A 27,836-nucleotide genomic window follows, 5' to 3' on the forward strand; every position below is an offset into this window, starting at 1 on the left:
TCTGTGCCTCTGTGGTGACAGCAACTGGAGAGACCGGAGTGGACAGAACTCTGAAGTGCCACCAACTGTGGTGGCTATAAGAACAGAATAACAGACATCTAACCGACACTCTTTGTGTAGGTAGGTAGTGTTACTTCCTGACAGTGGTTAGATAAAACCTAGGTGATCCCTTGAGGTACCATCCACCTTGATTTTCCCTGAGTTCAGTACGGTAACTATAGATTATGAAAACTAACAGCACCGCTCTTCTGGCCTCACCTGTCCATGAATCCTTGTTTCTGTCACTTTCTTCAGGGATCCCAATGATTTCCTGTTCATTCTGCCCAGAAGGAGAAGCATCTTTAGGTCCAGGAGATTCTGTCACATCATCATAACCATCTTCCAGGGCATTTCCAGGCAGTGGAGAGACCTCTGGAACAGTACAGATATTAACTATGATGGGGAGAGATCTTCCCCTAGAGAAAGCAGTGGCTGATGATCCAGCGATAAAGGCCTGTAATACTGACATTTTCATGATGATAATGAAGAATAATGAATCAAGAATCCTCCTGAGGACTGTAAGGTATTTTAGACAACAATGATATAGCTCCAATAATTGTTATACGTTGCTGCAACAAGTAGAAAGCGAAATTCAACATGAGGGAGGGACAGGAGGGAGAAGAAGATCTGGACAAGGAGGCAGTTAGTGACAAAGTTTATTTCAGAATAAGATTCCCCATTGCATTTCATAATTGCACAATGACAAATTACTCTGTGTTTATATCTGTGTACCACCTGCTTCCTTGTCTTTTCATTACTTTAACCACCGTCTGCTAAATTCCTCTGAAATGGTCTAGCTAAGTAGCAACCCTTGGCCGTTTGCCTATGGACATGTGGCTACAAACTTAGGCAAAGCCTTTGGAGAAAAATATCTGCAGTTCTGCTTCTCTTCTCCAGGCTGAACAACCCCAACTCTCTCAGCCTTTCCTCATAGGAGAGGTGTTCCATCCCTCTGATCATTTCTGTGGCCCTCCTATGGACCTCCTCCAACAGGTCCATGTCTCTCTTCTGCTGGGGACCACAGAGCTGGATGCAGTACTCTGGGTGGGCTCTCACCAGCATGGAGCAGAGGGGCAGAACCATCTCCATCAACCTGCTGGCCACGCTTCTTTTTATGCAGCCCAGGTGGTGATTGGCGTTGTGGGCTGCAAGCGCACATTGCTGGCTCACGTCCAATTGGTCACCCACCAGTACCCCCACGTCCTTCTCCACAGGGCTGCTCTCAATCCCTTCATCCCCCAGTCTGTACTGATCCTGATGATTGCCCCGAGCCAGGCGCAGGACCTTGCCCTTGGCCTTGTTGAACTTCATGAGGTGAGGTTCCTATTGGCCCATTTCTCAAGCCTGTCAAGGTCCCTCTGGATGGCATCCCTTCTCTCCAGTGTATCAACTGCACCACTCAGCTTGGTGTCATCTGCAAACTTGCTGAGGGTGCACTCAATCCCACTACCTATGTCATTAATAAGGATATTGCTCAATACCGGTCCCAGTACAGACCCCTGAGGGACACCGCTTGTTACTGATCTCCATTTGGACATTGAGACGTTGACTGCAACTCTTTGGATGCAGCCATCCAGCCAATTCCTTATCCATTGAACAGTCTGTCCATCAAACTCTTTTCTATCAGTAGCCAGCTTTCTGATTCCTCAGGGGCAGCTAGCTCTGTGGTCTGTACTTAACTGGAATCCATCCCTCAGAGAATATTAGTTTTCACTGTTTTATGGTATATACATGCACACATGGACATACAAATAATACATATATAAAATTAAAAGTCAATCAAAGCACTCCTATTCAAGCTTTTACCTAGTACTCAATATTCAATCTGAATAAGAAAAAAAGATCTTATTTGGAATAATTACCTTCTTGATAAGCATTTCAAAGCAAGTAAGGAAAAGAAAAGCTTTTAGTTTAATTTTAAATAATACGAAGAAGCCTTAATATAAGAAAAGCAATAGAAAATAAAATTAAAGACATAGCACAGCAGATAACCCGGGATATGGGCAGCTGCGGTCCAAAACTGCTTGTGCCTTTGGCAGTTGATCTCTCGGAGACCAGGCAATAGCTAAGAGAGCTTTTTGATCAGCTCTAGGAAAATGCAGTTCTTCTCCAAACACTGGCTCTCCCTCAGCTTTTTCAAATGAAATAAAACCCTACATCTGGCAAACTGCATTTTCTTCAGATCCCTTAGATTAAAATTCCCTAATCAACACCAATCGTATGCCAATGTTCTTATTTGGAGCATGTTCTTCCTCTGTCTTTATTCTCCCCGTTTATCTCAGAAATGAAGCAACAGTTTACAAGCTGTTATAGTTGCAATTTCTGGGAGAAGCAGTTGTCAAATTATTGTATTCATGTGACTGGATCCTGTGAAGAGTGCAATACTACCAGCAAACATTTATTTTCAACTTCTCATATAGAAGCGAAGACTAGCACTTGTATACGTGATTGTATGACATTCTTTGACCACAGGAGTTAAAGAGAAATTTTTTGTTCACATCAAAGCATCACTAGTAGACATGAAGTGCAGCAAGAAAAAAGTATTAATCGCCAATAATACTTTGGAAATTAAAAGCTACCCTGATTTTGGGTCTCTTTCTTTGTAGGATCTCCATCTTCCATTACCTTGAGTTGCTCCAGGACCATTTTCTTCATCACTGTCCCCGCTATAAAACTGTGCCTTTGTTTTTGAACTCTCTGAATAAGAATCTAGGCAGATGAGAAAGAGTGTGATTAAACTCTCCTTAGCTGCCTAGACTGTATCATGAGGAAAAGAGTAGGCTACACTAATACCATCCAAGTTCAACAGATTCTTGGGCAGTCAGTATTACTCCTGCAAGGTAAAGGGTTTACGGTGGAATAAACAAGAATCCCTCAGGGGCCCCATAACACCTCTTGTGGCTCGTGGGGGAGGCAAGCCACAAAGGGAGAAAAGCGATTGACAGGAAGAAGCCTACAGAGACATGTAGCTGCTGGGAGGGAGGTACAAATTATTCCTTTATTTGTTCCTGCTTTAAATAATTGCAGCAAGAGCCTTGTTTTTGTTTGTTTGTTTGTTTGACCTATACTGATCTATGCTCTATGGCTGCAGTGAGGACAGCACAAAATGAATTGTCCCTAGGAGAGGAATTGGCAGAGTTCAGTGGGCAGGAAACCCCCCCTCCTCAAATCTAGGAATTTTCAGTTTCTCAGTAGATTTGGGACCTGCAAAGTATCAGATTGGGATCTGGGCCACCAGGAGGAATTTTCCCTTGACAAGAGCAAGACACACAGACCTGAGAGACCAGTCATGCCCTGCTTTTCTCTCATCAGGTTATAGTCAATCTCTTCGTAGACAGCCTCAGAGAAAGGGTCATAGGATAGTCTGGAGCCTGAAAGCAAAAGGCAATGATCACTCACACAGTCTCTGCTCATACTCAGGCTGGGGGTCATGGAAAGGATAATTGACCTAAAGGGGTCTACATGGCCTGGTTGGTAACCATTCAACTCAGTCACGCATCCCCCCAGCCTCCCCAGCCAACTAAACACTCGCCAGCCACGTCAGGAGGCATTTCATACCAGTCCTGAGGAACCCACCTCTCTGCTGTGCCCTGGCACTTCGGATCTGTCCAGCAAGAACGGCAAGGACCAGGCAGAGAAGGGCCCCCAGGATAATGCAGAGAATGACAGGCATTGAGATTCTCATAGTGTCTGCTGCAGGGCGGCGGGGAGGATCTGAATGGAAACGAAGAAACAACAGGTGGAGAATCAGGCGACCGAAAGGGCTGCTCCTGTGTAGCCTCCCGCTGTGCCCGTGCTAGCAGGGTGAGGCAGGTCACCTGCTGCCCAGTTGTGGGTCCTGCTCAAGCAGCTAGAAATCAGCAGCTGGGGATAGTGTCACTTGCCTCTCCTTTACAAAAGGCTGCAGGAGACACTTTCTGATGAGCTGGAATATAGTGCCAATTTACCTGCTATGCAGTATCAGGGACATTAAATTCTCATTTGATGGGAGAAAGAAAGGGGGAGGAAGGAATGTCTTACCTGCTCTAGTGGGTGGTGCTGTTGTTTCTGTCATACCTGCAAAAGGAAGGTGAGTCCAGATTAAGGAAGAGGCAAGTGTGAAAAATAGGGAGAACATCTTCACATCATTTGTGAGGTTCCTGCAGTCAAAATTATGAAGGGGCTAGTCACTGGGATGTACAGCTGACATAATGTTCCTCTATCCTCCTCCTTCCCAGATCTGTGTAACGAACCAAAGGACCAGTCACTAACCGGAGCAATCCACAGCAGCATCTTCCTTATGATCACAGTTTCTGCCGAACAAGGGCTTGGCAGGACAGTCCCAAAAAGACAGCTCTGTTCCTTTACAGTGCACCTTCTCCAACCAGATGGGACCAGTCCCTTCCCCAAAGGTAGCTTCACTCAGAGCAGACACAGCAGATCCACAACCCAGCTGCCTGCATACAACATTAGCATCTGCCATGTCCCAGGAATCATCACAGACTGTTCCCCAAGAACCTTGGTGCCAAATCTCCACTCTGCCTGAACATCCATCCTCTCCTCCTATGACTCGTAACTTCTCCCTGTCTGCAAAACACAGAAACCTTCTGTATTGCTGAAACAGCAGGAAGGTCCGTAGGGACCAATAAGGAGAAACAAAGAGGTAAAGGTACCTGAACAACTTGTAGAGTTTGGACACTCAGCAAATGTGGGTGGAGATGTTGCCTCTTTTCTTCCTGCAGAATTTAAATACTGAAGTAAATAATTTGATTATTCTCCAAAAAGAGCGAGGGAGTATAAAATGCCTGAAAATTAATCATCAGCTTTATTTTTATATATATATATATATATATATAGATGGCCTATTTAGTACTTGGTGGATCACTGTTTGGCTATTGCTGTGAATTAAATAATCTTCCTGATGACTGTGCTTTCTTTCTTCTTGTGTGAGGCAGCTGCAATCCCTTTCAGGAGATCTGAATGTCATCTAGAATTCGTTTGTATTATAGTGGGAATGCACAGGTATGAAATACTGTCATAAGAGCAGGCATTAGAAATGGACCTTTAGAACTGAACTAATTCATACACTTGTCCATGGCTATGTGCATGCACATGTGTACATGTACAGATGCACTGATAAGCCTCCATACATGTAGAAACACACAGACGCCTTTAGACTTCTTGAGAAGTCTGATCCTAGCTCAGATCTCACAGACTGACTGTGTATCATAGATTTTTGCTTTAAAAATATGCAATGGCACCATCCTATCAGGGACTTCCTTGGGATTTCCACTGGGTAATTGCACTCAGTGACATTCATGTAATTTTGATTCACGCATTTACGTCAAGGATATAGACGAATAAAAATGTTTGTGCCATTTGCCTGAAATTAGAAATAATATATACCAGATAACAAACAAACATAAGGTAATTACTACAATGTCCATATATGCATGCGCAGGTTTATGTATATGTCTGTGCAGTCCTGTATAGATGCATTTCTAATTACCAGTGCAAGAAATATGTGTCTCTTCTGCTCGGTTATCACATGACTCAGGATCCCAGGGGTCTGATTGACAGTGCCAGAGAGAGCTATGTTGCTCAGTACACTCAATGTGGTCCAGCCATGTGGGCCCAGAACCTCTGCCATATTTGAAGTCTCTTGCAATTTCCCCACCATCTCCGCAGTTCAGGTGTTTGCATACAGTTATTGCGGTGAGTTGAGACATACGATTGGAGCAAATGCTCCCCCATGTCCCATTGTAGAAAACTTCTAGCCGCCCAGCACAGTCGTTGCCATTCACCAGCCTCAGATCCAGGAACTCTAGAAGTGAAGACATAAAAATGGAATTAGAGGGGCCTGATTCTGCTGGGAACTTGGCTGTGATGAGTGAAATCCAGAATCTGCTAACAATACTGTCCATCACTCTGAGTGAGAAAGTGCCAGAGGAAGCCACTCTAAAAGTGACGAGCACTTAAAACCAAAAGTCAGACAGTGATCCTCTCTGGTTAGCCAGCATTCACATCAACAAAGAGCAGTGATGGCCACCCCTCACAGTTGCAGGCATATTTCTTTGAAGCATAGGTGCCATGTGCTCCTCTGATTTGTTGAAGTTTTGGTGTGCAATGACTTGTTTACAGTAATGTCAGAGCCAGCTGGAATGGCTCCCCTGCAGAAGCACAGGGCACCCCTGCAGCATCTCATGACTGAAATCCTGCCAGTTGTAGCCAATACATTTCACCCCTCACCTCTGTGAAACACCTATTTAAGGAGTGTTTGAACACAGATCCATTATAAACTCTACTTTACCATCATCATAGTCATAAAATACATGCATCATAAAAGCTACCCTTAGTCCCAGACAATAGATACTGACATTGTAACAACGTGCACATATAGTCAGTAAGATGCTACCTCTCGTTCTGGGAACCACATTACAGGAGTTTATATCATACCAATCTCAACATAGATTTATTACAAGATTCAGGCCTTGTCCCTGAAAAACACGTGAACAAGAATGTAGTTTATGAAGTAAAGTAAGATTACTCTCTTCTATTTACTTTGTGTAAAGGCACACATTTCATTGTTCTTTTTCCAAAGACCAAACAGTAAGTAAACCCTGATCTTCAAATGATAGAGACAACTTTCTTAGGGATTTCAGCTGTTGCAGACTTCCCAATCCAAGCATCCTCAGGGCTGGCTTTATCAGCCAAATGAGCTCAGGTTTTCTTCTGGGCTGCATGGGTTTAAGTAAACCATTCCACAGCTCTACTTTTCCAGCTGCCTGGGAATGTACCCACCCTACTCATTCTTGAATGGCTGTATTTTTGTAATGACTTGCGTTGTCTGATTCCTGCCTAAGCAGCATTCCGTGGTGCCAACAGATGTTTGTTTATTCCTTGTAGGGTGCTACCTGTGTTTGCTGTGTGAGTGGGGAAAGCTTCTAACCACCCTTGTGATGCTATACTGCTATGAGAACATAGCATCTGCCAGTGTTGCTGGGGCAGAATGGGTTGGTCTGTATAATCCACTTGCCAGGTATCTCCAAACATTCATTTCTCTCACTGTGCATACTGTTCCATCATTCATGCTGTATGTTGCGTTATTCCATAGACATCACACTGCCTAATTGCTTGCATTGTATCTTCCCAAGACAAGCCTAAGCAGCCTTCTCTGTCCTTGATCCCTCGCAGCCTGCTCAGCAATTTCCCAGGCTCATCTATCTAAAAATAGTTTTCCTTTACGCTCCCATCCCAAATCTCTACTGACAGGTTGAGCCAGCTGGTCAGCTTGGTTGCTGTGTTTCTCCTCTTGAGTTGCCTTTGGATTTGGTATATGTGCATTATTAGCATGACATACTAAGTAGGTCTTCCTTCAAGCAGCTGTTGTACTACTTTCCATACTACTTCTGCTCAAAATTGTTTTCCTCACTGCTGCCAGTTATCACAATTTCATTCTTCAAGCCATTTCCTTACCACATTATTCACCATCCAGGAATCTGTATACGTGGGTCTGTTGACGCTTCTGAGTATGTTCCAAGGCTATTTTCAAGACCTTTCAAACTTCTTCAAGTCTCCTTCCAGAAGGCAGCTTCTCCTGTAGAGGGGTTCCAAGGATTTCTACCTCCTGTTTCCTGCTGTGCTTTTACAGGATCCATCAGTAAACAAAATCTGTTGTTTACTTCAAGTACTTAATTCATCATATGATAGGGCTTCGACAGCCAAAGGTGTTTGGTCTTCCTCGTACTATTGATTGCTGGTCATTGACTTAGTAAATTCAACTGATCCTGGTCTGGAGCTTGAACCAATATGTGCAGGCTGGCAAAGGACCAGTAGCCTTTTTTGCCATGTAGTTGTGGTTGCTCTTCCCTCAGTGGTTTTGAATCCTTGAACCTAAAATTCAGGACAGCTAGTCTAGGGCATAACTACAGTGACTGCTCTGCACTCACTTGAGTGGCACTCAGACACCCTCTGCACATGCAGCTAGGACTTCTTGCTCTAGAGGGAAGTAGTTATTTTCTGCTCCTTTGTGGCTCTGACACCAGAGTGCCAACAGTGTCTCTCATCTCTTGAGATGCTCAGTGCCACAAACTCCATATGATGCTTTTCTTTCCTGCATGTGGATATAACAAATTTTTTTACACTGCTACGTACCCATATTGGCCCTAATGCCATGGCATGGACTATCTCCTGCTGATCAGCTCCAAACCTTGCTGGTGTTCCTCTTTCCACTCAAAACGAGGCTTATTTCAGGTCACTTGATATGTGGGTTTGGTCAACTGGCTGTCACCAAGGATATGCATACATCAAAATCCAGTAATGCCTGAGAAAGCCTGGGTTCTTGTTTATTGTGTGGAGGTCCATGGTGCTTATCCAAGCAATTTGGTCAGCTGGCATGTATCTGCATCCATTTTGCATATCTAAAACCTGTATATCTTGAGGGGGGTTTTTTACTTTGGAGTGCTTAATGGCAAATCCAGCACTGAGAAACATAATGATTACCTATAGCCCTTTACTTAGTACTTCTGGAGTTGTTCCTCCAATCAATACATCATCAAGGCAGAGGAAAGTTCTTTGGAATTCTGTTGCTTTAAATTTTGGTGGATAGCAGATAGCAAGGGCTGTGTTTCCACCCTTGGGTCAGCGGGTTCCAGATGTACTGCACACCACTCCAGGTGAAGGCAAACAGAGGTCTTGCTTCTTTGACCAGTGGGATTGAAAAAAAAAGCATTTGCAATGTCAGTTACAGCATACCGGGTATATTCTTTAGCTTCTAGCTCACACAAGAGCTGCAACACATCTGGAACTGTAACAGCTGGTGGGGGTGTGACTTCATTCAGAGCTCTGAAGTCTATTGTAAACCATTATTTTCCAGCAGAACTCCATACAGGTCAAACAGGACTGTTTTGAAGTCACTGTATGTTTAAGAGCACCCCTTGTTTTTCCAGGGAAACAATTATTTTGGGTATTTCATCCATGGCCCCTTGGTCAGTTTGATACTGCTTTCAGCAAATTACTCGGATTGCCAAGGGACTGACACCTGGGTCTATTTAAGCAAATTCAGCAGTGTTTGGGTGATTAGAGAGGCCTGGGGAGTCCCGTAGCTGGTTCCCACCTGTGCAAGCTGCACTTTCTATGCCAAAAGACCCGAAGACTTTCTGTCCCATCCATCCATCTCCTGTGGTCAGGAAAGTCAATGACAAGGATGACAGGGGCAGTAGGACCAGAGGCAGCAAGTAAGATGTACCAAACCCATCTATTCAAGCTTAGGTTCCCTACCTCCAGAGCTGGGTGTGTTTCTCCTCCAGTTACTCCAAGAACTATTTATCACTGCTACGCAGAGAGGACAATATGGTGCACTGAGGGCCGCTATTGTTAGATATTGACTAGCGCACAACATTGTTAAGGCGAGGGTGCCTGCCCGCCTTATCTGGACAGTCTAATAACTTTGGTTAACTTCATCCACTGCCAGGCCAGGGAAGAACCCCCCTGATGCAGTAAGTTCAAATCAGTTGTCAGAGCAGTATGTGGTCCAGAAGTGGGGGTAGCAGAATGGAATGGTTTAAATAAGCTCTCACCTCTCACCTGCGCTCACAGTACTAGCTCTATGGAGGGCTTTTCCTCCTGGTCTCTCATATTGTCTCCCTTTTCTTTCGGATACATCCTTAAGTCTCAGTGTGTAGGAGGGCGACATGCAGAATTCTCCTTCTCTCTTCTTGTTTTTCCTGTGGTTGACCATACTGCTGCATCCTCGGTATTATCCTTGTCTGCGCTGATAAGCTTGCACTCTTCTTCCAGCATCCTCACTCCAGAACAGTATACATAGGTCACTCCTTGATCAACAGGGCATCCCACCAGGTGGTACCAGAGGGGCATTAGTAAGGGTCCCTAGCCACTGGAGATTTCAAGCCCTAACACTAGTGATCACAAGCTTTTCAGGGTCCCTCACCCTTTGCCTGTAACCACACTCCAGCAGTCCAGGAAACTGCAGTTGATTATCCTCTTCTTCCCAGTTCCTTCAAAGGGGTATTTTGTTTGTGGGATCAGCACAATTAGATGCTGCTATCTCTCTATAAACTGATCTCAAAGCCCTCCTACATTGTGCAGTACAGTCTTTACAAGTGGCTTATGCCCCGAACTCCCCAAAGTCTTGCTGTCTCAATCTTTCATCTGTATCTCTTCTGCTCTGGTGTCCCAGCAATGCCATAGGCACTGCGGAGGCCTCTCCCTGGACCAGTGACTGTAAGTTTCTCCACATTTCTCCATTCATTTACACTCAGAGTAAAGACCCATTCAATGGTCACAGGCTGGGGAGCAGCGTACCATTTTCTGTAGGGTTCCTTAATTACTGTAACTAGGGCTGCCTGAAAGGACCCATTTTTAAATTCACCATGAGCCCCTAGTTTCCCCTCCAAAGGTGTCAGGATCCCCCTCTGGCTCAGTCAATCTAAGCTGTAGGTGCTCCCACAAGCAGCCTGAAGCTTGCAATTTGACCATTTCAGTGCTACTAGCTGCTAACTTCTGACCAGAATCCTCCCTTTCGTGCTGAGCACGAGTTAACACCGCTTTGCCAGACCATTACTCTGACAGAGACCATCAACCAGATTCTCAGGTCTGCTAAGCTGTCCCAGTGCCTTTTGAAGCTCTGCTGTGAGCACATGGTAGACTCTGGTGTACCTCACAGCAAAGCAACACACCGTGCTCTTGGGGTTTCAAAGGCAACATAACCTCTTTGCATCTCCTAGGCTGATATTCTTGGACACAAACATATCCAGGATCCAGGCCACTGGAGTTCTTTCCAATCACCTTCCCCGCAACGAGGTCTGTCATACTCTCCATTCCCCACCTGTTTACACATAGTTCATACCATTCCCTGTGCCCCTGCCCTGACAATGGGTGTACCGTTTACATGACACCACAAGAAGACAAATTTGCAATATCAGAATCAAGGCTTCTCTGGAGTTTAAAGTCACTACAATTATTCCAGTACCAGGGCATGCCAGGTACTAGTATTGCCAGAGCGTCTCCCGCATTTACTGCTATCATGGGCAAAACAGTTTCCACTTGGGGAATTTAACTTAATTTTATTTTTTGCACTTAGCATTATCTTAATTATTGCTTTGGGTAATGAGGGAAAAAAAGAAAACACTAACGATTAAACAAACACTTAGGGAAACCCCTTTGAGCCACTCCGTTAGTCCTAACTTCCTTTGTTTTGCCTCCCAATTCCTTCAGTCAGGGTGGCAGTGCAGGAGGTTGTGGTTTTTTTCTGCTGCTCCTTGCTTCTTATTCTTTTCCCTCTACTCCAGCATGGATGCTCCACAGGCTGAAGTCCCTTCAGGGACTGTATTTGCTCCGTTGTGGGTTCTCCAAAGGCTGCAGTGCCTTCAGGGTTTGTACTTGGTCCAACGTGGGCCCTCCACAGGCTGCAGTCCCTTCAGGGGTTGTACCTGCTCCAGTGTGGGTCCTCCACAGTCTGCAGGCCCTTCAGGAGTGTATCTGTTCCAGTGTGGCTTATCCACAGGCCACAGCCCTCTCAGAGGCATTTCCGTTCTCTGGCATGGAAACCATGTCTCCAGCCATGTCCCCAGCAGTGTCTTTTTCCACTTCTCCTTCATTTCTCCTCTGTCTTGCAGCTGCCACTCTGTTCTAAATATGCATGAGCAGAGCCACCATATGCTCCTCTGATTGGTTGATGCTTTGGTGCGCAGTGGGCTGTTTCCATTGGTTACAGAGCCAGCTGTAACTGACTGCAATGGGCACATGGCAGTTGATGACCTCCTCCAACACAAGGAACACCCACAGCCCCTTGCTGTGGAAATCTTTATGGAAACCCTCCAATTTACCCCCCAAATATCCCACCCCACCACACACTTTTGTGTGTGTGTGTTAACACAAAATAAGGACTTCTGTAGACCCTTTGCATCTTGGTGGGACCAAAGGGATGTGCTGACCAACTATGCTTGTAGTCAAGAGAGCAAGAGGCTGTCCAAGCAAGTCTCCACTATTCTTTGCTCCCCCTTCATCTAACCCCCCTCTCTCAACCCACAGGCTCAGAAAGGATTTTCTGAACATACCTGAGCACAGGACTCCAGCATCCTCTTTGTGTTGGCAGTTGTGCTGGCCCCATGCCCTAGAGGGACATGCCCAGAGATCAGATTCAGCCCCAGTGCAGTTCACATCATCCAGCCAGATCTGTCCTGAGCCTTCACCATAATGAGCAGAGACGAATGCCTCGATGGCATGTCCACATCCCAGCTGTTTGCAAACAACATTAGCATCCGATAGATCCCAGTTATCATCACAGATGGTGCCCCAGATGCCATCATGATAAAGCTCTACTCTCCCAGCACAGCGCTTTGTTCCATTCACCAGCCTGATCTGTCTGCTACCTGCAGGAAGAAAACCCAGCTGTCAACACGCAATATAATGATAATGCACAGGTCAGCGTAATGGCTGTATGTTTAAAGCACTTTTAAGGCATCATGTTCTTGTTATATTCCAGTTCCTCTGTTGTGGTTTCTTGGGCAGAACTCCTGTGATGCTAAAACCGCATAAAGGGAAAGGCCTACTCCTGCATCAGGTAAACGTTTGAATAATTCCTGTGAGATGTTGCAAACAAGGAGCATCTAGTCATACTAAGTATATGCAGAGATCACCTTATCTTAGAAAGCCGGAGAAGCTCTTTTCTATCTAAACTCATTTAGTTAGACAGAGACAGTTTCTGTTACAGATGGGTTACAAAATAAGAGAAAAGTAGAAACAGTTCTACTTTACTGTAGAAAGGCTGCAGGTATCTATAAATATAGAAATGTCACAAAATAAAACCTATTTAATTCCCAAGTGACAGTCAGAATGTCTGGCAGTCATGGCCAAATTAGTGTTCTTATGGCTTCTGTATTAAATGATTTCTTTTTGATTCTGTGAGATAAATTCTTTAAGAAATTCAGATGAAGAAGGCATTATGTAAATTACACTTGTTTCCTTAACTATCATTTGTCCCTTAGAGTGTACAAGCAGGTGGGTATCACAAGCTCAGACCCACGCTCATTTAAGATCTGGTGAGACCACAGCACAAGGTGGGCTAGAGGCAACCCTAGGAAGCATTCTGTACCTTTCTCACAGTAACTCACCGGAGCAAATCACACCAACGTCTTCAGCAACTCCTGTTGGCACTGTCTGAGAATGGGAGGTGTTACAGAACATCAGTTGAGTCTCATTTCCAGCACACTGGACACTTCTTAAGCCAACAAGACCCGTGCCTCGCTCAGCCCTTGGAAGGTAATAGGCTTTCTCGGCAATTCCACACTGGAGCTGCCTGCATACCACATGAGCATCCTTAATGTCCCAGTCATCATCCAGGAGTCTGCTCCACATGCCATGGAGTGAGATCTCAACTCGCCCATCACAGTGGCTCTCACCATCTGAGAGTCTGAGTGATTCAGCAAGACCTGGGCTCAAAAGAGTTGGAAAATATATTGAATAACATCTACTGCTCTTACTGCAGTAGAAATAACATGCAGAAGAGAGATGAAGGAGAAATTTCTATGCTGGTAAAAGGATAATTCTCACCACTGTTTAAGGAGACAGCCTCTGTTAAGGCTTTGCTTTCATACACACAAGGGTCTGCAATGGGAAGCGAGGAAGGCTTCCCCAGCTCAAAGACTAGATCCTGTGAGGAGCAAGGCACATCTAACCAATGTGATTCCTTCTACTAAATGAAGTTTCTATGCTGAAACCAAAGTTGGAGGGGTGGGAGAAAGGAAATGAAAGGGCATTAAAGACAGGCTGACATACCAGACTTGCTTGGCAGAGTGAGATCACCAATGCTGCTTTGGTCTGAAGATGCACTACCCATAAAAAGCCACTCCTGACTTACCTGAGCAAATAACAGTGGCTGCTTCGCTGGCTGAACAAGTTGGATTGCCCAAAGTCACTTGAGCACAATCCCACAGGCAGGACTCTGTCCCTTCACAGTGAAAAACATCTCTCCATATAGGCCCATTCCCGTCCACAAAACGGTCTCCTGTCTGGATTGACTTTGCATAGCCACAGTTGAGCTGACGACAGAGAACGCTGGCAGCTTGCAAATTCCAGTGGGAGCGGCAGAGTCTTCCCCATGTGCCTCCATGGCGGATCTCGACTCTGCCAGAGCATGTGGTGCCATTCACCAACCTGCCCCCCGGGCACCCTGAATATAAGAGAAAGTGAGTACTGACATGTCATGTTCGTAACTGCTCATGGGCATGACCTGAAAATGTCTGGGAAATGGGAACGAGTTTTCCTTAGCATTCAGTAGTAAAAATGACTCTGCTGGGCCACTGGAACTTCCATACTCATAACTAGACTTCAGTCCACCCTATTTTACTGAGAAGAATGACCAGAAATCAGGGTCTGGTCCCCTTTGCAATTGTTAAACTCAGGGCACTAGCTTTCAGGGCTCTGGGTGAACCAACAGACCTTAATTGTTCTGACCAGCCTCACCTAGGGCCCTCAGGCTACTGGTCCAGGCTTCACTTAAACCTGGACCAGGTCTTCAGTCCTTGCCTCAACTATGTGACTGGTGTAACCGTCTCCAGTCTTGTCTCCTGCTACTCCCAACTGTACTCTCCAGTTGGACCCTCCATCTGATTGATTACTTTGCCCTGTCTGGGACTGTCCATAGACCTTGTTATTAGTACCGTCCTCTGTGCAGATGCTTTGGATTGTGCCTTGATGGGTAAGGACACTGCCTGTGTTGTCCTCACTCTCTGCCCCCAGCTCATCCTACTTTGTGGAGCAGCCCTGTTCTTGCTGTTCCCTGACACTAGGAGCATTTCACAGATCGCAGCCTGTGGTACAGGTGAAGTGCAGCCTCAACTCCTGGAAATGCCTATAGCAGCAGACAAAAGATGGAGCTTGACTCCACAGACACCCTCTGGATTTTGGGTTCATATTTTTCCTCAAAGAAGGAGTTTTTCAGTTCTCTTAGACCTTTCCACTGCTCACCTGAACATACCACACGAGCGTCTTTTCCAGCAGGGCATTCATCATGACCTAGCGCACTCACAGGACAGTCTCTCAGGTGTGAGCCATTCTTCTTGCAGCTGAATGTGCCGTTCCAGACATATCCGTTTCCTTTCCTGAAGGACTGTCCACCTGGAATCAGTAGGGCAACTCCACAGTCGAGCTGCTGGCAGAGGGCATTGGCAGCTGGTAAATCCCACAGGTAGTCACACAGGGGTCCCCACGTCCCTCCATGAAGCAGCTCTACTCTCCCTGAACATGTGGTACTGCCATTTGCCAGCCTGTACCCACCGTAGCCTGCAGGAAGAATAAAGGAACTTAGCAGTTACTTTTTTGTGTGTGCTGTTGCATTGAAAATTTTAAGAGAGATCTAGCTGCAAGGAACTAGCTGTGAGGAACTAGCACTCACTGCGTCTCAGGTTACTGGGAAGCATGTTAGACCAGGGTGCTCATAAGTCAGCTCTGAAAAAAAAGTCTTTATTGTCCATATAGTAGCCTGCATTACATGACTAAAAGTCTTTTGACTCACTCTTTAAGTTCAGTCTCTCCCCCTCTGCTCTGCTCTCTCCCCCCCAATAGTGCCACTACCTTGCAACATCTTTTCTTGCAGAGGCAGTTCCAGCATTGCCTTGTATTTGGAGCATGTGAGAAACTCCGAGTGGGAGCTACTGGTAGCACTCTCTCAGTTGTTGGTCATCTCACATTACCTGGTAAGCAGCAACTGCAGTGTGCAATTCTCAACTTTCATCCATGCCACAGCATAAGGGTCTGAACACCACAGGCCATGGCCATCAGCATCTTGACGATAATTTAAGTGCAGCATGGGGAGGACTGTGGTGTCCTACTGCCAGCCCCATGCGGTCCCTCTATCTTCTCACACTGTTACTTCTTATCCTTGCCTGGTCCTTGTGTCATGCTCCCCCTAATGAGACCTCTGGCCATCTCTCCCTTTATGTGTATGAGAAAGACACAGAAGGAATTCTCAGCACTGTTACTTCCTGGCCTTCCCTGGATGGCTCAAGGCGTGATAGGGGAAGCACCCAAGAACCCTGAGGACCACAGAAATACACAGAGGCTCTGAACTGTGGGCTGACAGGAAGAAGACATATAGGACACATGAAACTTACATCCATCAGTCCAAAGTCTCACCTGAACATACAACAGTAGCATCATGAGAGCATGTCTTACTACGGTGCAGCATCCTGGGACAGTGTGCAAGGTGAGTCTCATTGCCTACACAGTGAAACTCTTCTTGCCATATCAGTTCACGTCTGTCTCCAAAGTGAGTTCCTCTCGAGATATCCACAGACTGGCCACACTCTAACTCATTACATATAACAGAGGCAGTTTTGAAATCAATGTCTGAAAAACAGACTGTAGCCCAAGTTTCTTCTTGCTTTACTTTCAGATGTCCTGAGCAGGCAGTGTCCCCTCCAGTCAGACGCAGCCCAGAGAAACCTGGAAAAAAACCCTCAAGAAATCCAGCATCAGGGGTTGGTTGTACTGACCTAGTTTAATAACTCCCATATCTTCATGGGCAAGACACATGTCACTTTTCTGAGGACCACTAACACTTTTAAGTAACCATTGTGGCAATTCCTGTATGTCACTGACAAGAGAGAAAATGGTGTGTGAGAATGCTTATTTCTTAGTATGTGAAAATGCTAAAACCTTGGGAAGCTGCAGAAGGAGGGAAGCTTTGAAGATTTGCCAAATGCTTGAGAAGTAGCAATCCCCAAATAAATAAATAAATAAATAAATAAAACCCCATTTACTAGTCTGTGTCCTCGAGACTTCATGATTCAAATGAACAGGAAGCTGAAGCGCCCCAGAAAGAGGAAAGAGGAAATGTTGCACCCATCTTCAGAAAAGGCTAAAAAGACGGTCTGGATATCTACAGACTGGTCAGCCTTACTTTGGTACCTGGGAGAAACATGGAATGAGTCCTCCTGGAACACATTTCTGGGCACAAGAAGGTGAATGGGAAGAGTCAACATGGATTTACCAAGGGTAAATCATGCCTGTGTCACCTTATTACTTTCTCTGATAAAAGTGACTGGATTTGTGGATGAGGGGAGACCAGCACGTGCCATTTACCTCACATTTAGCAAGGCCTTTGACACTGTCTTGCACAATGTTCTTGTGTCCAAACTAGGATGTTACAGTCTGGGTGGGTGGATAACTACACGGTTGAAAATCTGACTGGATGGTCAGGCTCAGAGAGTAGTGATTAGTGGGTTGCACTCTACCTGGAGGCTGGCAACAAGTGGAATACAAGTGGGTCTTCCCTGGGACCTGTTCTGTTCAGTATCGTTACCAACAACCTGGAGGAGGTGATGGAGTGCACTCTTTATCAATTTGGGTGGAGGTGGGAGATAACCCCAAGGGCAGAGCTGCCATTCAGAGGGACCTAGATAGGCTGGATTAATGAGCTAACAAGAAGGAACCTTATAAAAATCAAAAAGGACAAATGTAAAGTCGTGAAGCTGGGAAGAAAAATCTTCTTGCAATGGTACTTTATCCAAAGAGCAAAACCAAGTACATCTTTCAGAGAAAGGCAGCCACACAGACATTGGATTTCTTTGCCATTGCAGACCATCCTGTCTTGCTCCTCCATCTACACTTGCTTTTTTAGCCCCCATTCCTGGTCAAAGACAAGTTTAGTACTGCTCTCCTGTTGCCTGGGAGAGCTGTGGTAGAAACAAATAATGTTTCTTTCTCTGTTCTATGTCATTTATGATGTCTACTTCCATTCTATGTCATTCTATGTGCCCAGGCAAAGGAGACATACACCTGTAGTCAGCAGAAGACTTAATGCTGGTGCAACTTGCTTTGGCTGAGTGGAGGCCATGGAAGAAGTGTTACCTCTGTGTAGTACTTGGCTTTATCCAGCTAGCAGAAAGTTTGATTTCAGCCTTGTAGCATTTTTCTATTATACAAGGTTGGATGACTTCTTACCTGAGCAGATCACTCCAGTATCAAAGTAATGAGGGCAGGTAAAAGCACCCCATCCTGTGTGTGAGCAGTTCCAGAGAATGGATTCATTACCACGGCAATCAACTCGATACAACCATGTTGGTCCAGATCCTTCTCCAAAAGGAGCTCGATTAAGGGCCTGAACAGCAGATCCGCACCGTAGTTGCTTACAAACAACCTCAGCATCTTCTATGGTCCAGTCACCATCGCACACAGTTCCCCACTGCTCCTCATGTTTTACTTCCACTCTCCCAGAGCAGGGGCCAGTTCCATTTGACAGCCTCAATTCATCAGCACCTTCATACACAGAGACAGAGCAAGGTTATGGAAAGGACAGTGCCTAATCACGATTATCTATTACAGATGGTTAATGAGATTATTATTACTCTTAATTTACTCGTAAATCAGACTTAGTCAGTTCACCTTTCTAAATAGTCCAACTTAAAGGTTTTTTGCAGGGAGTTGTGTCTGTATTTACAAGTTTGAGCTAACCGCACTGCTGAAGCGTAAGTTATTCTGATTGCAGGCGAGCTTTCTCTTCTTCTGACCTATCAGGGCTGGGAAATGCTGAGTAATGTCCTTGCTGTGTGATTCACAAAGGTTTCGAGAGAAATTCCTCCTTTCTTTTTGTTGTTCTGCCATGATGATATCCAGCTGAAAATGTTCACTGGGCACCAGTTTCTTCATTCCTGTGTTCAGTATGGTGTGAAGAATCAACTTTTCTTCTCTGCCTCAGGTTCTTCCTTTCAGACAAACTATTACTTGCAACTCAGTGTCCCAATACTCATTGTTCTTTCCCTCCTCTCTTGCCCTAGCCACGGGGTCCCCTAGTCAGGGGTACCCGATGAGAGAAGAGAATTACTCATGAGGCGTGGCAAGCTATCTCAGGAGATGCAGCAGCATAAGCAGAAGACAGACAGGTAGGTCTTCATGTTGTTCCTCATGCCCCACCATCTCTTGGGGTGGGGCTGATGCCCAAAGAACCCTCTTTTCCTGCTCTGCTCCCAGGTCTGCCTCTTTCCTTTGATATGGATACACATTTCCTAGTCCTTTTACCTGTCGACTCACAAAATAGACTGGATATTAGGAAAAAATTCTTTACTGAGAGAATGGTGAAGCACTGGAAGAGGCTGCCCAGGGAGGTGGTCACCATCACTGGAGGTGTTCAAGGAATGTGTGGACATGGCACTGTGGGACATGGTTTAGTGGGCATGGTGGGGTTGGGTTGATGGTTGGACTGGATGATCTTAAAGGTCTTTTCCAACCTTAATGATTCTGTGATTCTGTGAAAATAACATTACAGTCATCACAGAGCACTTGATAAAAAGCCTGACAGAAGAGGGAAGATGCACATGTCGGTTTCTTGCTTTACAGTGTTGGATTGCTATCATAAATGTTTCAAATATTACACAGTAGCTTTGCACAGGGACTTAAAGGCTGGAAAACACAGGGAGAATTTTGTTACATTCAAATGCAGGAATGATGGTGGGACACAGACAGAGTTCTTAGGAAGCCAAGCTACACAAAGGCCTGCTAGGACCCAAGAAACATAGGGGAATAGGTCTGAGTCTGCGTCTTACACAGGCACAGCAAACATTGGAAAAACTGAAGCGTGTAGCCTAAGATGTTATGACACGTAAAGAAAAAGGTGGACTTGTTCAGGAATTGTCTTGAGGTTTTTTTCCCAGTCTGAATTTTAAGGCAAGAGTTTTGGAACATCTTTTGATAAAAAAGATTCTTTACTTGCAAAAAGGTTCATATCTGCTTGAGTAAAAAGCATACCCAGAATCATAGAACATGATGAGTTAGTATTCTGAACTGACGTAGACAATGATTTTCTGTAGATGTTTGCGAAAACAAATGTTGAAACAAAAAAAAAACCCCAAACCTTCTGCCAAATTCCATCAAAAGCAGTCATGGTTGTAATTAAACAACAACATGAATGGCATTCATTTGTTAGGTTATGTGATAGAAAGCTTGTCTCCATGTGCAAAGGAGAACAGAGGAACAATGGCAGGTGGGGGAATCCCAATAATCCATTCAGGCCCCTTCCCTGACCCCTTCTAGGGCTCTCCCAGCAGAGCCATCAACCCCATTGTCCAGGTGTGACGCCCATCAGATGAATCAACATGAGGGCTTTCTGTGTCACCTTAGAGACTGAGCGGGGCTACTGCCTAGAGGGTATGGGACACTCTATGGGATGCAAGAGAAGAGCATCTTGGAATTGCACAAGGCTTATTATGGGATGTTTAGCAGAGGAATCAAAGGTGGGGAAAGGGAGGGAATCGAGGACGTTTGGGTAGGAGCAAGCATGGGAAAACAGAAGGCTAAGTGGATAAAAGGACCAGAGTCAATGGGCACAAACTGAAACACAGGAGTTTCTGGCTGAACATCACAAAACACTTTTTGACCATGAGGATGACTGAGCACTGGAACAGGTTACCCAGGGAGGTTGTGGAGTTGGCTTCCTTGGAGATACTCAAAAGCCATCTGGACATGGTCCTGACAACTATCGCTAGGTGGCCCTGCTGGAGCAGGGGGCTTGCACCAGATGACATCCAGAGGTCCTGCCAACTTCAACCATTCTGTGATTCTGTGAAAAGCAGCCAGTGGTCGGTAAGCAGGCTGCTGGTCAGTACGCTTGTCTGGCTATGCCCTGCACCTAAGGAGCGCTGTCCATTGTGTCTTCTTATTAAAATCTATTTCTAACTGTTTTCCTGGTGAGGTGACTCTATGCAGTGTGCATGTGTGTATATGGTGTTCTAAAAGTGCCAGCAACTAGAGCCAGACCACAGGTCACAGAAGCATGTGTCTTTGGTGCTGTACTGGTGTTGGCTGGGATAGAGTTAATTTTCTTCACAGTAGCTTGTATGGGGCTATGTTTTGGATTTGTCATGAAAACAGTCTTGATAACACAGGGATGTTTTAGTTATTGCTGAGCCGTTCTTGCACAGCATCAAGGCCTTTTCTGCTCTTCACACTGCCCCACCAGCGAGTAGGCTGGGGGTGCACAAGAAGCTGGGAGGGGACACAGCCGGGACAGCTGACCCCAACTGACCAAAGGGATAGTCCATACCATATGACATCGTGCTCAGCAATAAAACCTGGGGGAAGAAGGAGGAAGGGGGACATTCGGAGTTACAGTGTTTGTCTTCCCAAGTAACCATTATGTGTGATGGAGCCCTGCTGTCCTGGGGATGGCTGAACACCTGCCTGCCGATGGGAAGTAGGGAATGAATTCCTTATTTTGCTTTGCTTCTGCGTGCAGATTTTGCTTTACATATTAAACTGCCTTTATCTCAACCCATGAGTTTTTCTCACTTTTACCCTTCCAAATCTTAGCCATCTGTGACTATTAACTCCTGCTCAGATTTTGGCTAACCCAGCTCATGCTAAGCCCTGATATATGCTGGGTGCAGTGCCATTAGGTCAGAGTGAGAGCACCATGTAGGTGGGACAGGTGGCCAGAAAGAGCTAAAGGGCCATTATGCAGCCATTATCACCTGCAGAGAGCTGGGTCCTGCAGCCATCGTCTTTGTCTGGCGGTTTCTTCAGCATCTGCTAATTTGTGGAAATGGTATAGACCAAACCTCCAAGCTGGAAGGTATAAAACATCAGCTTACCCAAAAAGCCTTTAAGGCAGATGCAACAGCAGTTGGATTGCTGAGGCTTTTGTGTTTCCCTGTGTGATACAGGGGACACCTGCACCATGATGGAGGAGGAAGGATGAGCATTCTCACCATCAGCTAGGCAACAAATTCTAATATTTTTTTTTCTCATAAGTGCATGAGTTAAGAGTTACAGGTTATAAGTTATGAAACCTTATGACTTGACTCAGTGAATTCACATGACAGACAAGTCTGGGCAAAGGGGAAATGAGCCCCTGTTGTTGTGTTTGTTTATTGTATTTCTTAATAAGCTCCTAAAATAAAGTTTAATTCACAGAGTACGTTGTCCTCTGAATCTGAGAGATCCAAACAGACTGTGACATCCATCCCCACCAGGGGAGAGTGAGCGAGCGGCTGTGTGGTGCTTAGCTGCCTACTGGCAGCTACCACAACAGATGCCAGCAACTGCAGGGAGTGAGGGTTCCGCATGTCAGTGTGTGATTGCTAGTGAATATCAAGCTGGACTAGCCAGTGAATAAGTTAATTGGCCTGGGAGCCAAGTATGTGTACATGTCTGTGGGACTGAGGTAACTGGAGAAGTTGTCTATCAGAGGGACCAGAGGGTCCAGGCCAACTACTGGAGAGATGGTAAGGTCAGGGGGTCAACTCAAAGACCCATTTGCATATGTGTCAGTGCATGAGGCAACTACAGAGACTGAGGATCCAGGACCAGGTACTGGATGGGCTGAGTGTCTAGAGGAATCCAAATTGTATATATTTGCATATTTCCACTGATAGACTTTTATTCTCATCAGCCAGAGAGGAAAACATAGAATCATAGAATCACAGAATGGTTTGGGTTGGAAACGACCTTTTCAAGATCATCTAGTCCAACCCCCCTGCCATGGTCAGGGGCATCTTTCACTAGATCAGGTTGCTTAAAGTCCCGTCCAACCTGACCTTGAACACTTCCAGGGATGGGGCATCCACAACTTCTCTGGGCAACCTGTTCCGATGCCTCACCACCCTCATCATTATAAATTTCTTCCTTATATCCAATATAAACCTACCGTCTTTCAGTTTTAAACCATTGCCCCTTGTCCTGTCACTACAGGCCATGGTAAAAAGTCTCTTTCCATCTTTCTTACTAGCCCCCTTTAAGTACTGAAAGGCCTCAAGGAGGCCTCCCCAGACCCTTCTCTTCTCCACTCTAAACAACCCCAACTCTCTCAGCCTTTCCTCATAGGAGAGGTGTTCCATCCCTCTGATCATTTCTGTGGCCCTCCTATGGACCTCCTCCAACAGGTCCATGTCTCTCTTCTGCTGGGGACCACAGAGCTGGATGCAGTACTCTGGGTGGGCTCTCACCAGCATGGAGCAGAGGGGCAGAACCATCTCCATCGACCTGCTGGCCACGCTTCTTTTTATGCAGCCCAGGTGGTGATTGGCGTTGTGGGCTGCAAGCGCACATGCTGGCTCACGTCCAATTGGTCACCCACCAGTACCCCCACGTCCTTCTCCACAGGGCTGCTCTCAATCCCTTCATCCCCCAGTCTGTACTGATCCTGATGATTGCCCCGAGCCAGGCGCAGGACCTTGCCCTTGGCCTTGTTGAACTTCATGAGGTGAGGTTCCTATTGGCCCATTTCTCAAGCCTGTCAAGGTCCCTCTGGATGGCATCCCTTCTCTCCAGTGTATCAACTGCACCACTCAGCTTGGTGTCATCTGCAAACTTGCTGAGGGTGCACTCAATCCCACTACCTATGTCATTAATAAGGATATTGCCCAATACCGGTCCCAGTACAGACCCCTGAGGGACACCGCTTGTTACTGATCTCCATTTGGACATTGAGACGTTGACTGCAACTCTTTGGATGCAGCCATCCAGCCAATTCCTTATCCATTGAATAGTCTGTCCATCAAACCCATATATCTCCAATTTAATGACACGAATGTTGTGTGGGACTATCTTACAGAAGTTAAGATAGCTGACATCAGTTGCTTATGATAAGGCTGTTGGTGTCACTGTTGCATGATTCTGTCTGTGTGGCCAGCCATGTACAGGTATATATGTGTGTGCTTATCTGTATATCAGTGTACGTGTGTTACATATGTGTGTGTCTAATGGGACTACAAGTGAGCCTTGCTACCTCAGGACCTCAGGAAATAGCGCTGTAACTGCCTTGTCTCTTATCATGCTACCAGTTTCAGCAACCCCTGCACAAGAAAGGTTTTTAAGAAGGATTTTATCAAACAGTAATCAGATATTTAAGCAATGATAACACGAGAAAGATACATGCCTTAAACCTTGGGATAGAGGCCGACCTGAAATGAAGACAGGTATGTAATTATTTGCTGGATATAAATGCTCAATTGAATTACACATAGAATATTGAAATATTTGAAAGGAATTTTATGTTTCAGAGGAAAGGAAGCTCTCCAGCTTTTGTGATGGAATTAAGAAGCCTGGGCCACTTTTTAAAAATTTAAGTCTGCCCCTTGACAACCAAATCTTTCTGTACTTATCACGTTTATCTCTTAAACATTGCTGTCAGCTCATGCGCCCCTTGGAACCAAGTTGTTGGATATGAGCTTTGTGCTTCTCAAGGAGAAAACTTAAAAGAAGAAAATGGAAAAAACCCACTGTGTTGGCCTTACTGAACCATATGAATTGAAAGCCACTGGTGTTTAGAGCATGAACGAGGACATGACAAAATGGGTAGAAAATCAAATGGTAGAAAAACATATGCAGGACCTTAGTATTGCCAGGTTAAGGACAAACTACAAGCTAAGTGCACACAAGAGTCAGGAAGAGCTTGGCCACCACAGCTGAGACTTGTCTTCAATTTGATCAGATTTGAATTTCAGCATGTTATGGAACAGGTAAATCCCTGATGAGGGCTGGCAACTTCTTTTGGGGCCTGGAGGATCATTCAGCTTGACCACATAGCTAGAGAAGTTTTACAGGACAGTCACATAAGAAGCCTAGTAACTTTGGTCCCAAATTAGCACTGTTTCAAAACCTGACACACAATGGAAAATTAAAGCAAACACTATAGGACAGGTTTGATCCAATTGTCAGTGCCCTGCATGCACTAATAATCTTTAAAGGCCTTGACCTTCCCCACCTGGGGTGTCCACCCACACACTCTGCCCATGGGCACAGGCCTCCATTTAAGCACAGGCTTGGACCTTCTGTCCCTGCCTGAGCTACACTGTAGGTGCATCTGTGTTCAACTTGGGCAGAGCTGTGCCTGGCCATGGGCCCTGTTGATCGGCACTCTGGGCCACGGACTGCCTTCTCAGCTTGACCTTGGACCTGCCTCATCAACATGAAATTGCCTGATGATCTGAGGCAAGTTGGCAACAAGAGTTGAACCCAACTACCGCCCCTAGGTCTGCCCTGCTTGCCTCTCTTGGGTACTGCGGTGCTGGACCCTGCCTGGTGAGGCCCCCGCCCCGCCGGACGCTATCGCAGCTGGAGCGGCTGGCCCTTGCTGTACCTTCATACCAGCTCTACAGCTCATGACTCAGAGGAGTCACCTCTCCAAAGGTGACACAGTTAGCTAAGGAAGCCACAATTCTTAGTAAGACTGCACTGGAAGCAAGAAAGATATCAGAACCTGACCAGGTATCGAGACAAACCTGCAGTACTCACTATGACCCAGCACCGGGCAGTGATGTGAACAGAAAACAGTGCAGCTGTGCACATCTTGCAAATAGTTCAGAAAGACACCTCTCAGAGATCCTCGCCTATCAATGATGGCATTTGATAAGCGACAAAAGATAACTAATTTGCACTAAGAGCCTTGGGTTTTCCAGTAAGGGTTTTCAAAAAAATCTGGTGTGGAAAATATCACCTTCCCTCTCTTCCTCAAAAGAGAGAGGTGTTCCTACATATCACACTGTTTGCTGTGATTTGAGACTGTGAAACAAGAATATATAATTTTTCTTTGCATTTGAAAACAAATCTAATTCCTCTCTCTATGCCCTATGTCAGTCTTAGCCCATGAACTGATGCTGATGCACCCACTTCCTTCACTAACTAACCATTGTTTCATTTCTCATTGCAGAGTAAACTGCTGGCAGTAGTCAACTAAAGGGCAATTTTGCCTCCATCTCCATGTAGACTGTAGCCTGATTTTTCCCTGCTTCATCAGACACAGACAATATAGCTTTGACATATGTTCACCTCTTATACACAGTCAAAGGTTTTACCTCTTTGCTAACACTTCTGGACTTCCTCACAATTTCCTGCTTATCATTTAGATTCAGAAACACAGAAAGTTTAAGGGAGGTTATTCAAGTGACTGACAACTAGTAACTTCCACATACTATTTTTTCCGCAAACTGTCCTCTCCTCAAATTTCCTAAGAAAGTCTCTCACATACATAGCACAAGCCTCTGATAACTACAAAATCCCCTTGTACTTGCGACATGTTGTCTCAGAAGGAGTATAATCTTTCTGTAATAAGTCTTTTATGACTCTTGTGAAAGATGTTCTGGAGAACAACCCACAGTTTATTTGAAGAACATAGTCCAAAAAAGTTTTCTCAGCTAAAAAATATATACATTTAAAAGAGAAATAATTTCTAAGAAAAGTTTAAGTCATAATATATTATTAAAGGAACCAGATAAACTATTTCCATTAGCCATATCCAGGAGTAAAACAAACAGCTCCTCACTTGACTGATTGACCTCTCTCTGCACTTGAATTTTTAAATAATCCAACATCTGATGTTTTCAACACAGGACAGCATGCAAGGTTGGATGCAGAGGTAGGCATAACCGAATCGACAGATTTAAATATTCCCTAATCAAAGCTATCATTTACTGTAATCAATCTTATGTGAATTTTTTTATGATACCGACAGGCACACTCTTTTGTATTTCCTTACACTCCATAGCATGTCCCACAAGTGCCTTCACTGAACTCAGTGGTACTAGTCACAGAATGAGGTTCTGCTTGCATAAGAAAGCATCAGATTTTGGCTTGCTCCAGCTGAAGACCTGGTTCCCCGTAGGCCAGGGATGAGAACGAACTGTGCATCCGTGTACCCAGACACTAAGTGGAGGTTTTCAGCACAGGCATGCAGCCTTGGTCGCAGGTTGCCCGCTCACTCCCTAATGGCCGTGCCTCCCGCACTGCCTGCGTGCTGCACCCTCCTCGGGGACCAGCAGGGGACTGTGGCAGCGTGGAGGGTGCAAGTGCCACCAGAGCAGAGACGTGGATCATAGGTGCTGGTGATGGTGTCAAGGTAAAGCTACTCTTGTCTGCATCTGCCAGTGAGTCACTCTGGTACTATTCCCTGTTACTAAAAAGAAGGTGGTAGAAAACTCACTCTCATTTCTACAGTTCTGCTCAGCTGACACTCAAACATTGCTATAAAGATGTCTAAATACAAATGTTTAATATTGTTCTTCACATGCCTTTGCACAGAAAGGCCTGTGCCTCCTCTTCCCATCCACTTGAACTGTGACTGTATCCACATAACTGGTGAGAACCTTTAAGACTAAGGCCATGCTACATCAAAGTATCAACCACGAAGTCTTGTTCTCATCATATGGGGATGCAACCACCAGTCACAATGCCATAGTGCCACCTACATGTGTATAGAGACAAAAATGGGGATTCCAAAATCTCTCTCTCATCATCAGCTTCAAACATGTACACATAGCTCTAGAAAAGCAGAGAGACAAACAGTGATAAGCTTCAGATATACAGGAACAACTGAGGAGACAGTATGTTACCCAGCCAAACTCCACTGGATGCACAGAGTACAGCAACATCTTTTTAACTGGTGTTGAATAAAGAACTGGAGTTATTCATTCTGTCTGCACAGAGCTCAACAGGGGAGGCAAGGCAGTAGTAAGACTACCCAGCTGGTTTCCATTACAGCTTGGGTGTTTACTAAACTTGGACTCGAATTCGTATGAGAACGGCCAGTCACTGATGTCTGAGTAAAATACAAAACTATTGCAAATGGCTTACCCTTCTTTCTCTCAGGATCACGAAGGAGACTGAACCAAAGACAGAAATGTATTTAAACACCTTCTTGACACTTTGCCTTACAGGTTGATGGAATAACAACGTATTTATATTGAATTTACATTTTTTCCTATCTCACTGCTTTATGTGAAAGAAAGTATGTACTTACCCAGGGACACCTGAATGGAGAGGAGAAGCAGCCACAACACTGGAGTAGAAAGACATCCTTTTGTTGCCAT

The 27,836-nt window shown here is 45.3% G+C and overlaps 1 protein-coding gene across 1 annotated transcript; it reads right to left on the reverse strand.

Moving 5' to 3' along the window:
• Positions 1–130: 130 nt before the first annotated feature.
• LOC104255901 (antigen WC1.1-like) lies at positions 131–27,836 on the reverse strand. The gene is made up of 15 exons (XM_059824492.1): positions 27,767–27,836; positions 17,983–18,297; positions 16,174–16,482; positions 15,007–15,321; positions 13,898–14,209; positions 13,152–13,469; positions 12,096–12,410; positions 5,528–5,842; positions 4,692–4,754; positions 4,291–4,605; positions 4,060–4,095; positions 3,612–3,753; positions 3,315–3,403; positions 2,665–2,736; positions 131–411 (listed from the first exon to the last, which is right to left on the reverse strand). The coding sequence occupies exons 1-15, from the start codon at positions 27,834–27,836 to the stop codon at positions 131–133; spliced, it is 3,267 nt and encodes a 1,088-aa protein (XP_059680475.1).

Source organism: Gavia stellata, chromosome 1 (genome assembly GCF_030936135.1).
Source record: "Gavia stellata isolate bGavSte3 chromosome 1, bGavSte3.hap2, whole genome shotgun sequence".
Lineage (NCBI taxonomy): Eukaryota > Metazoa > Chordata > Aves > Gaviiformes > Gaviidae > Gavia > Gavia stellata.